Below are 12,681 nucleotides of genomic sequence, written 5' to 3'. Positions count from 1 at the left end.
AAAGGTGTATTTAAGGCTACGGCATGATGAAGATCAACTGGAAATCTAGGCGGATCAATGGCAGATAGAATTTAATCCTGACAACTGTGAGATGCTACATTTTGGTAGAATATTCAGTCAGTGGAAGGATCCTTGGGAATGTTGGTGAATAGAGAGACCTTGCGTTAAATTGATAAATCCCTGAAAGTGATAACACAGGTGGAGAAGGTTGTGAAGAAGGTATTTTATATAGAACATAGAACAATACAGCATAGGAACAGGCCTTTGGCTATGATATCCATGGCGCTCACAATGCTGAATGAAACTAAATCTCTTCTGTCTGTACATGATCCATATCCCTCAGCAACACGCACAAAACATTGGAGAAACTCAGCAGGCTAGGTAGCATCCATGGAGGGAAATAAACTGTCAACATTTCAGGCTTAGACCCTTCATCAGGACTGGAAAGGAAGGGGACAGAAACCAGAATAAGAAGGTAATAGGGGGAAGGAGTATCATCTAGCAGATGATAGGTGATCTCAAGATTTCCAGCATCTGCAGAACCTTCTATGCATCCATATCCCTCCATTACCACTCTATGTAAACAAAAAATCCTGGCCCATTTTTACTATCCAGCCTATCTATGCCTTTCATAATTTTATAACCTTCTATCAGTTCTACCCTCAGTCTCTGATGCTCCAGATGAAACAATTCAATTTTGTCCAACCTCTCCTCGCTTTCTTTCATCAGCCATGGCATGACACCCAAGAGGAAAGATGTTGTGTTGCATCTTTATAAAACAGAGGCGTAGGCCACAAACAGATACGATGTTCAGTTCTGATTCCACATTATAGGAATGATAAGATGTGCTTGGAAGGGTTCAGAGGAAATTCACCAAGATATCATTTGGATTAGAGCATTTCAGTTAAAGGAGAGCTTGGATAGGTCAAGGAGAGATTGGTTTTCCCTGGACCTGGGGAGCTGAGGGTAACTTGAAAGAGGTATACAAAATTATGAAAGGGATTGATAAACTAGATAAAAATCTTTTTCACCACTGTGGGATGCCGCTGACAAGAGGGCACCAATTGGAGGTGAGATGGTGGTTTATCAGGGATCTATGGGGGAATTGTTTTCACAGCATGGTTGGAATCTGAAATGTGCTATTCAAAGACATGATGAAGGTTGGTACCCTCACAATTTTTAAAAGGCACTTAGTAAGCACTTAAATCACCAACGCCAAGAAAGCTATTGACTCAACATGGGTAAGAGGGATTGGTATAGATTATTGCAATGATTGAACATAGAACATTTAGAAATAAATGATACTTTTAAAGAATTTTATTCTAAACTCTATAGTTCTAAATCTTCTAAGAATAACACTGTAATGAACAATTTTTAGACCAACTCAGTATTTCTACAATTTCTGCCGACAACAGAAAGTTGTTGGAACAACCTATTTCTTTTGAGGAAATTGTTGAGGCTGTGCACTCATTACGTTTGAGGAAAGCTCCGGGTCCATGTGGATGTTCTGGAGAATTTTACAAGACCTTTTCCTCAATGCTTATACCTCATTTATGTTCAGACAGAGTTGAATTGAATTATTTATTTAAAATTTTAGAAAAATTAAATTTTGGACCCGTTTTCATTGAATAGATTACTTTATTTAGCTCCTTCCGCTAGGGTTATCACTAATTCTCATAATTCCAAACCATTTAAGCTTCTACGTGGCACCAGACAAGACTGTCCGTTGAGCCCTTTGCTTTTTGATCTGGCCTTAGAACCTTTAGCCATTGCCTTTCGAGAATCTAATGATATCACCGGTATTTTAAGGAGAGACACTATTCACAACGCCTCGCTGTATGCTGATGATCTGCTGCTATTTATTTCTGATGTTGAGACTTCGTTACCCCATGCCCTTTCTTTACTCTCCTGTTTTAGCCAGTTCTCAGGTTGTAAATTAAACCTACATAAAAATGAACTTCTCCCTTTGAATAATTTGAAACCAAGAAATTCTAACCTTCCTTTTAAAATTGTAAGAAACCAATTTACCTACTTAGGTGTAATAATTACTAAAAACTATAAGCGTCTATATAAAGAAAATTTTCTTACCCTATTGAATCACGTAAGAAAGATACTGTCAAATTAGTCGCCTCTTTCGTTATCGCTGATTGGCCGAATTAACTCTATTAAAATGAATATATTTGTAACCGAGTGACCATTGGGTCTTATTCAGTATCGTTAAAAGTGTACTTAGGCATCCTTCCGGGTAATGCTAGAATAGTTGTCTGTGCCTTTAAGGGAGATGGTGATGTCATTACGCACGCGCAGGATAGTGGGGAGACCATTTTGCTTTCTGCTGAAGATGTGGTAAGGTGTTGGGATTTGGGTTCCTCCCAAGGCTGGGCATGGTGAGGAAAGATTTCCACGAGTGAAGAAATCAGCGCTGGGTAGCGTGGCTTGTACCAAGTTCCTCACCATCCAAGTAGGATTGCCACTACTTGTATTTGTACTGTATTAGTTCTGGTGTTTTTTTTATACTGCATACGCAATTCTGTCCATACACAAGGGCGTGAATCGGAAGTTAAACTGATATTGTAACGGCAAGATCTGCTTGTAAACTTGTTCGTTTTGTTTCGCGACCCTCTACTGGCACTTAAACATCGAAAACTGATAAAGGAATTAAAACCCAAAAAAGTCTTTGTTGTCCTGAGCGTGTACTTTTTCCCCAGGCTACATATTAGCTAAACTTATATATCTTTTTCAGGCATTGCCTGTTTTTATTCCTAAATCTTTCTTTGATTCTCTTGACTCTATTATTAATCTTTTTATACATGGAAGAATAAGCATTCTAGATTAAATAAAATTCATATTCAGAAAGATAAAGAGAGTGGAGGATTAGCCTTACCAAACTTTAGATTTTATTATTGGGCAGTTAATATAGAAATCGTACATTTTGGTTATGTTACATTAATCGTGAGGATTGCCCAATGTGTGTTTTTTCAGAAGCTAACTCTGTTAATAAATTTTCTATTATTTCTCTTCTTGGATCCTCACTTCCTTTGTCTCTGAGTAAGTTAACTGATAATCTGGTAGTTAAACACACTATGAGAATTTGCATACAATTCCAAAAATACTTCGGCTTATTGAGATTTTCTCTTTCGAGTCCCATTTTTTTCTAATTATTTTTTTAAACCCGCTATGATTGATGTGGCTTTTAAAGAAAGGGAAAGATTAGGTATTAAATGCTTTCAGGACTTGTTTGTAGAGAGAAGTCTCTTTTCATTTGAACAACTGTCAATTAAATATTGTTTAGCCAAAACTCATTTTTTTGGATACCTACAAATAAAGAGATTTTTTACGGTCTCAAATAAATACATTTCCTAAAAGTCCTGATAAGAATCTACAAGATGTAATTTTTAATTTAAAACCTTTTTATATCTAATATTTATAATATGCTGTTGGGAATGAGAAGTGTTCCTTTAGATAAAATTAAAAATCTTGGGGAACAAGATTTACAGACTTCAATTTCTGAGGAAACTTGGAATCAAATTTTTAAATTGGTTAACACTTCATCGTATGTGGCCGCCACTCTCTCCTACAATTTAAAGTGGTCCATAGGGCCCATATGACCTAGGATAAGTTGTCTCATTTTTATTTAGATATACCTCCCTATTGTGATATATGTAATGAGCTTTACTCATTCATATGTTTTGGACATGTCCGAGTCTTGGAAAATATTGGAAAGAAGTATTGCAAACTTTCTCATTACTTTTCAAAGTAAACTTTAAGCCTAATCCTTTGACCGCTTTATTTGGTATTGTTGGAGGAAGGGATATTATTTTGGAGTCATCTGACTTGCACATTTTGGCTTTTATTCCTCTTATGGCCAGAAGGACGCTCTTGCTTAAGTGGAAAGATGTGGCCCCTCCTATTCACGCCCAATGGTTACGTGATGTAATGTCATGTTTAAATTTAGAGAAGATTCGATGTTCAATCTCTGAATCTAGTCAAGACTTTCGAACATTGTGGGGACCTTTCTTGAATTATTTTCAAAACCTTTGATTTGCTGTTGAAGCACAGATGATGACTAATTTTTTTTTCCTTTTTTTCTTTACTAATCAGCTTCAGTCTTGGTAGTGGGTTAGTTTTTTTTTACATAATAAAATCACTATATTTCAATGTTACAAATTAATTAATCTGTACGAATATAGGGTAAGGAGTCTTTATATGCGATTTAGTATAATGTATTGACATATTTTTTTTCTTGTACTCTGTATTTTTTATATGTAAAATTAATAAAAATTGGGAAGAACATAGAACATATAATAGTACAATCACAGTAGAGGCCCTTCAGCCTACAATGTTGTGTCGACCTTTTAACCTACTGATATCGATCTAATGCTTTTTTTCCCATATAGACTTCAATTTTTCTTATATCAATATGCCTAAGAATCTCTTAAATGTCCCTAATGTATCTGCCTTCAGCACCACCCCGGACTTTGTGTTCCACGTCTTTATCACTCTTTGTCCAAATACTCTACTTCCGACATCCCCCCTATACTTTCCTCCAATATTGTATCATTTCTTAATGCATGCATTACTAAATGACAATAAAAGAGGACTGCGTGTCCTCATAATCATAATAATCACCTTAAAATTATGCCCTCTCATATTAGCCATGCTACCCTGGGGGGGGAAAAGTGCTAACTGTCCACTTTTACCTATGCCTCTTACCATGAAGTCACCTCTCATCCTCCTTCGATCCTAAGAGAAAACCCGTAGCTCACTCAACTTCTCTCAAAGGACATTATCTTTAGTCCAAGCAATACTCTGGTAAATCTCCTCAGCAACCCCTCTAAAGCTTCCACATCCTTCCTATAATGAGGTGGCCAGAACTGAACACAATAGTACAAGTTTGGTCTAACCAGAGTTTTAGAGAACTGCAACATTACCTTATGGCTTTTGAAGTCAATCCCCGGGCAATGAAGGCCAACACCCTCTTAGCCACCCTATCAACTTGCTCAGTACACACATGAAGGGCTGAGGGGCTCTTTTCTGTACTATGCAACTCCATGACTGAAGCATTGCTCCCAGAACTAACATGCAGTGGTTGTGATATGAAATTGTTGAAATTAATAATGAGTGCGGATAACTAATATTCAAACATAAAGGCAGAAAGTGGTAAATTGGTTTGTTATTGTCAAGTGCTGAGATGCAGTGAAAAACTTGCCTTACATCTACTGTCCATATAATTCTCTCATTACAACAGTTAAAGAGAAAGTACTGTGCAGTTGTCTACTGTGTCCGGTGCTCCCAATGTGGCCTCCTCTACATTGGTGAGACCTGCTGGAAAGTGGGACTGCTTTGTCAAACACCTACATGCCATCTGCAGAACGTCCCAGTGGGCAAACATTTTAATTCAAATTCCTATTCCTGTTCTGACATGCCAGTCCATGACCTCCTCTTGTGCCATGATGAGGCCACTCTCAGAGTGGCAGAGCAACACCCTATATTCTATCTGGGTAGCCTCCTACCTGATGGCATGAATATAGATTTCTCCTTCTAGTAAAAAATGTCTTTTCCCCCCCCCCCCACTTCCTCTATTCCCTACTCCTACCTTTCACCTCTTCTCAGCTACCTATCACTTCCCCCTAGATCCCCTCCCCTTTCTCCTATGGTCCACTCTCCTCTCCTACCGGATTCCTCCTTCTTCAGCCTTTGACCTTTCCTACCCATCTGGCTTCACCTATCACCTTCCAGCCAGCATCCACCTTTTTATTCCAGCGTCTTCTCCATTCCTTTCCAGTCCTGAAGAAGGGCCTCAGCCCGACATGTCAACTGTTTATTCACTTCCATAGATGCTGCCTGACCTGCTGAGTTCCTCCAGCATTTTGCATGTGTTGCTTTGGATTTCCAGCATCTGCAGACTTTCTCATGTTTATGTTATCAATAAGGCAAATCTACAACCTTGTTGTATACAATCCTGGTCTACTTCATCATCAAGAGAAGTTGTGAATGGAACTGACACCAATCACCTGCAAACAACGCCGCATGGTGATGTAGTTAGGGAGCCATCTGGCCCATTAAGTCTGCTCCGCCATTCAATCATGGCTGATTCTTTTTTTCTATCTCTTCTTCAACCCCAGTTCCCAGACTTCTCCCCGTAACTTTTGATGCCATGTCCAATCAAGAACCCATCAATCTCTGCCTTAAATGCACCCAACGACCCGGCCTCCAAGCTGCATGTGGCAATAAATTCCACAAATTCACCATCCTTTGGCTAAAGAAATTTCTCCGCATCTCTGTTTTGAAAGGGTGTCCCTCAATCCTAAGTTTGTGCCCTTGTCCTAGATTCTCCCACCATGGGAAACATCCTTTCCACATCTACTCTATCTAGGCCTTTCAACATTCAAAAGGTTTCAATGAGATCCCCCCTCATCCTTCTGAACTCCAGCAAGTACAGACCCAGAGCCATCAAACGTTCCTCGTATGATAACCCTTTCATTCCTGGAACCATCCTTGTGAACTTCCTCTGGACCCTCTCCAATACCGGCACATCTTTTTTAAGATGAGGGGTCCAAAGCAGTTCACAATACTCAAGGTGAAGCATCACCAATGTCTTATAAAGCCTCAGCATCACATCCTTGCTCTTGTATTCTAGACCTCTTGAAATGAATGCTAATATGGCATTTGCCTTCCTCACTACTGACTCAATCTGCAAGTTAACCTTCAGGGTGTTCTGCACAAGGACTCCCAAGTCCCTCTGCATCTGAGATCCCTGTATTTTCTCCCTGTTTAGAAAATAGTCCGCACATTTATTACTACTACCAAAGTGCATAACCGTGTATTTTCCACCATTGCATTTCATTTGCCACTTTCTTGCCCATTCTCCTAATCTGTCTAAGTCCTTCTCCATCCTACCCGTTTCCTCAACACTACCTGCCTCTTCACCAATCTTCGTATCATCTGCAAACTTGGCAACAAAGCCATCTTGCGAGAACAGTGGCAGCAACCCAGGTTCAATTCCTCTGCCATCTGTAAGAAATTTGTACATTCTCCCAATGACCGTGTGAATTTCCTGCAGGTGGTCTGGTTTCCTCCCACATGCCAAAGACATACAGGTTAGTCGGATAATTGATTAAATGTGTGCAAATAGGCAGTACGGGCACGTTGGGCCAGCCGGGCCTATAACCGTGTTGTATCTCTAAATTTAAAATAAATAAACATCCTAACTTCCAATCTTATGATAGTGGAAAGGCTGCTGTTGAAAAGCTAAGTCACTGACCTATGGAACTTTTGGTTCCCTTAGTCTCCACAGACACGATCTTCTCCAAGCCATCCAGAATATCACAATTAATTGAAGTTGCAATGATAAACCTATCAAGGTTGTTTATTCTCCTCCATAACATTTGGTTCTTTGACAGAATATGGGAATAAAGTCAGTTTCAACCAAGACACAGGCTTTCCTAGTTACTGCTGTTTGAACGGAATTATTTCTTGAAGCATCACCTAGATTAATTGAAATTGACCCAACATTGATCACAGGGAATATATTAAAACCCATCATGGATATAGTAACAAGGCCCTTAGTACTTCACCCATAACAATAGGTGGAGTCAAAAGAGAATTATGAAGTATACATAGTTTTTGATAAACATGCCAAGTTTTTAAAGTTGGAACAAATAGGAAAGGCAATAGAACTTACAGATGAACTACATTTATATATCTAACAAAAATATACTGACAACATGTCACACAAGAGGCTTTGACACAAAATCATGATGCTAGACTGCGTGAAATACATCAGCATGGAGATAAAGAGAAAACCAATAGCCTGATAAAATGGTTACTTTCAGAGTTATCCGTTATAACCAGTAGAAAACCCAAGGTTCACTAATTCTACATCAAATCTTTAACACCTGGATCAATGATATGAATAAAGAAACTTAATGGAATGTTTCCAAGATTTCTCCCAATGCAAAACTAAGTGGGTATACAAACTGGGAGACTAATTACTAAAACATCAAAGAACAGGTTAAGTGAACAAGCAAGTAGATGACAACAGAACAGTCTTGTTTAACACAGAGAAATATCAGGAAATGGAACTCAAACCCCTGGGTGCCCTTGTGTACAGATTTTGAAGAGAATATGTGGTACAGTAAACAATTAGGAAGCATTTGATAGTTTTAATTGTAAAGAGAGTGGAAAACAAGTGTAAAGGAGTCATAATGCAATTATATTGTGCAATTTAGGATTATATATTACTGTCTCCTCTGGGGAAGAATGTTCGATAATGTGAAATGAAGATATATGTGCAAGTATCTCTTTCTAAATGAGGTTCAAAAATAAAAATATTTGTACACCTACTCACGTAGCTAACGGAGCCTTCATGTCCTTGCTTTCACTGGCATACATTAAAGATGATAATCCCTGCAGGCGATCTCCAGGAAACCCCAATAAGTTGATGATTTTCAGCAAATTTGGAGGTACCATTGAAATACAAAGATGGAAAAGCCCATAACCAAAGCTGACTGCACCTTTCAGTCTGCTCAGTGACTCTTCATGTAAAGACAGAGCAGGAATATGGTTATCATTTGCCCGATCGGATGTCAGCGATTCTCGAGACCTTTTTTTATGCATTAGCTGTAGTGCATCAATTTCAGTGTAACATTTGTTATAAATTTTCCATGCTTTTCGGAGGATCCATCCACCTTTAATGTACGCTGTAATTTGAAAGAAGAAAAATACATCAATTACAATGCTTGATTTTACATGCCAGTATTTATTAGCTATTGCTAATTGGCTGGCAGTGAACTGTGCTTTTAAACCATTGCAGTCCTTGATTCTACGGTCCTTTGTGATTTAGGTGCTCATTCAGATGTTTCTTAAATGCTCTGAGAGTACCTGCTTCCAACACCTTCTCAAGCAGTTCATTGCAGACTTCAGCCCCTGAAGGATAAAGAAAAATCTTCTGCTAAACCTCTTACTCCTCACTGTAAACCAATGTCCCCTGGTCTTATAACACTCCAGCCATAGGGGAAGTTTTCTTCCTACCTAGCCATCTATGCTTCTCAATCATTCCTCCATCAGGCTCCCATCCCCAGCCCAGCCTCCTCTGCAGCTCAGCCTAGCTAATTTCTCCTTGTAACTGAAATTTTTCATCCCAGACAACCTCCTGATAAACTCCTCTAGATCTTCTCTAGCGTGACAGCTGGAAGGATTAAGGCACTGGTGTCTGCAAGTCAAAATGGTGTGTAACTGGGAGGGGAGCCTCCAAATAATCATTTTCCCATTCATCTATTGCCTTTATTCCTCCAAATAGAAATTGAGAGTTTGTGATAAGCTGTCAGAGAAGCCTTGGAGAACGTACAGAAAGGGTGGGTAATGTAGCAGGATCCTCTTTTGAGTCAGTATGGGTGGAAGTCAGGAACAGGAAGGGAGCAGTTACTCTATTGGGGGTATTCTATAGGCCCCCTGGTAGCAGCAGAGATACAGAGGAGCAGATTGGGAGACAGATTTTGGAAAGGTGCAAAAATAACAGGGTTGTTATCATGGGTGACTTTAGCTTCCCTAATATTGATTGGCACCTGATTAGTTCTAAGGGTTTAGATGGGGCAGAGTTTGTTAAGTGTGTCCAGGACGGATTCCTGTCACAGTATGTGGACAAGCCGACTCGGAGGAATGCCATACTAGATCTAGTACTAGGTAATGAACCAGGTCAGGTCACAGATCTCTCAGTGGGTGAGCATTTGGGGGACAGTGACCACCGCTCCCTGGCCTTTAGCATTATCATGGAAAAGGTTAGAATCAGAGGACAGGAAAATTTTTAATTGGGGAAGGGCAAATTATGAGGCTGTAAGGCTAGAACTTGCGGGTGTGAATTGGGATGATGTTTTTGCAGGGAAATGTACTATGGACATGTGGTCGATGTTTAGAGATCTCTTGCAGGATGTTAGGGATAAATTTGTCCCGGTGAGGAAGAATGGTAGGGTGAAGGAACCAGTGAGGTGGAAAATCTAGTCAGGCGGAAGAAGGCAGCATACATGAGGTTTAGGAAGCAGGGATCAGATGGGTCTATTGAGGAATATAGGGAAGCAAGAAAGGAGCTTAAGAAGGGGCTGAGAAGAGCAAGAAGGGAGCATGAGAAGGCCTTGGCAAGTAGGGTAAAGGAAAACCCGAAGGCATTCTTCAATTATGTGAAGGAAAAAAAGGATGACAGGAGTGAAGGTAGGACCGATTCGAGATAAAGGTGGGAAGATGTGCCTGGAGGGTGTGGAAGTGAGTGAGGTCCTCAATGAATACTTCTCTTCGGTATTCACCAGTGAGAGGGAACTTGATGATGGTGAAGACAATATGAGTGAGGTTGATGTTCTGGAGCATGTTGATATTAAGGGATAGGAGGTGTCGGAGTTGTTAAAATACATTAGAACGGATAAGTCCCCGGGGCCTGACGGAATATTCTCCAGGCTGCTCCACGAGGCAAGGGAAGAGATTGTTGAGCCTCTGGCTAGGATCTCTATGTCCTCGTTGTCCACGGGAATGGTACCGGAGGATTGGAGGGAGGCGAATGTTGTCCCCTTGTTCAAAAAAGGTAGTAGGGATAGTCCGGGTAATTATAGACCAGTGAGCCTTACGTCTGTGGTGGGAAAGCTGTTGGAAAAGATTCTTAGAGATAGGATCTCTGGGCATTCAGAGAATCATGGTCTGATCAGGGACAGTCAGCATGGCTTTGTGAAGGGCAGATCGTGTCTAACAAGCCTGATAGAGTTCCTTGAGGAGGTGACCAGGCATATAGATGAGGGTAGTGCAGGGATGTGATCTACATGGATTTTAGTAAGGCATTTGACAAGGTTCCACATGGTAGACTTATTCAGAAAGTCAGAAGGCATGGGATCCAGGGAAGTTTGGCCAGGTGGATTCAGAATTGGCTTGCCTGCAGAAGGCAGAGGGTCGTGATGGAGGGAGTACATTCAGATTGGAGGGTTGTGACTAGTGGTGTCCCACAAGGATCTGTTCTGGGACCTCTACTTTTCCTGATTTTTATTAACGACCTGGATGTGGGGATAGAAGGGTGGGTTGGCAAGTTTGCAGACGACACAAAGGTTGGTGGTGTTGTAGATAATGTAGAGGATTGTCAAAGTTTGCAGAGAGACATTAATAGGATGCAGAAGTGGGCTGAGAAGTGGCAGATGGAGTTCAACCCAGAGAAGTGTGAGGTGGTACACTTTGTAAGGACAATCTCCAAGGCAGAGTACAAAGTAAGTGGCAGGATACTTGGTAGTGTGGAGGAGCAGAGGGATCTGGGGGTACATGTCCACAGATCCCTGAAAGTTGCCTCACAGGTGGATAGGGTAGTTAAGAAAGCTTATGGGGTGTTAGCTTTCATAAGTCGAGGGACAGAGTTTAAGAGTCGCGATGTAATGATGCAGCTCTCTAAAACTCTGGTTAGGCCACACTTCGAGTACTGTGTCCAGTTCTGGTCGCCTCACTACAGGAAGGATGTGGAAGCATTGGAGGTACAGAGGAGATTTACCAGGATGCTGCCTGGTTTAGAGAGTATGCATTATGATCAGAGATTAAGGGAGCTAGGGCTTTACTCTTTGGAGAGGAGGAGGATGAGAGGAGACATGATAGAGGTGTACAAGATAATAAGAGGAACAGATAGAGTGGATAGCCAGCGCCTCTTCCCCAGGGCACCACTGCTCAATACAAGAGAACATGGCTTTAAGGTAAGGGGTGGGAAGTTCAAGGGGGATATCAGAGGAAAGTTTTTTACTCAGAGAGTGGTTGGTGCGTGGAATGCACTGCCTGAGTCAGTGGTGGAGGCAGATACACTAGTGAAGTTTAACAGACTACTAGACAGGTATATGGAGGAATTTAAGGTGGGGGTTTATATGGGAGGCAGGGTTTGAGGATCGGCACAACATTGTGGGCCGAAGGGCCTGTACTGTGCTGTACTATTCTATGTTCTATGTACACACTAGTTTGTCAAAGTTGTTGGGATTAAATGCTGGGGACTAGGTGCTTTATTCAGAATGATGGCAATTTCAAACATTTCCTCGAGTGGCAGTCATCCTGACAAGTGGAAAATACTCCATTATGTATGCGAGTTACTCATTACTGGATAAAAACCTGATTTGGCTTAAAGTCTACAGTACTTACGTAGCTGGTTCTATTAGGGTTAACTTGGACAGGTGGGAAGGTGGGCAAAGAAATGGCAGATGTAGTACAGTGTAAGGAAGTGTGGGTTACGTACTTCGGTAGGATGAATAAATATATAGGCTTTTTTTTTAATTGGGGAGAGAATTCAGAAATCAGACAGGCAAAGGACTTAAGAGTCCTAGCTCAGAATTCCCTTCAGGCCAACTTGAAGGTTGAGTCATTCGTAAAAGAGGGAAATGCAATGAAGGGTCTCAACCCGAAACATCAACTGTTTATTCCCCTCCATAGATGCTACCTGACTTGTAGAGTTTCTCCAGCATTTTGTGTGTGTTGCTCAATAACTTGCAACATCTGCAGAATCTCTCCTATTTATAAATGCAACGTCAGCATTCATTTCAAGGATGTACTGTTGAGGCTTTATAAGGTGCTAGTCAGATGGCATTTGGAATATTGCAAGCAATTCTGGGCCCCGCATTGAAGCAAAAATGTGCTAGCCCTGGGAAGGGTCCTGAAGAGGTTCACAGGTATGATCCCAAAAAT

General features: G+C 40.8%; 1 protein-coding gene across 6 annotated transcripts in view; it reads right to left on the bottom strand.

Moving 5' to 3' along the window:
- Positions 1–12,681, bottom strand: part of ttc39c (tetratricopeptide repeat domain 39C) — a 187,097-nt gene that overhangs the window by 135,009 nt on the left and 39,407 nt on the right. For all 6 annotated transcript variants that reach the window (XM_072257499.1, XM_072257489.1, XM_072257478.1 and 3 more), the window contains one exon: positions 8,351–8,702. In XM_072257499.1, the coding sequence (XP_072113600.1) occupies positions 8,351–8,702 (352 nt within the window). The remainder of the gene's footprint in view (positions 1–8,350; positions 8,703–12,681) is intronic.

This window comes from Mobula birostris, chromosome 1 (genome assembly GCF_030028105.1).
Source record: "Mobula birostris isolate sMobBir1 chromosome 1, sMobBir1.hap1, whole genome shotgun sequence".
Lineage (NCBI taxonomy): Eukaryota > Metazoa > Chordata > Chondrichthyes > Myliobatiformes > Myliobatidae > Mobula > Mobula birostris.
This window is presented reverse-complemented; position numbering and strand designations above follow the sequence as displayed.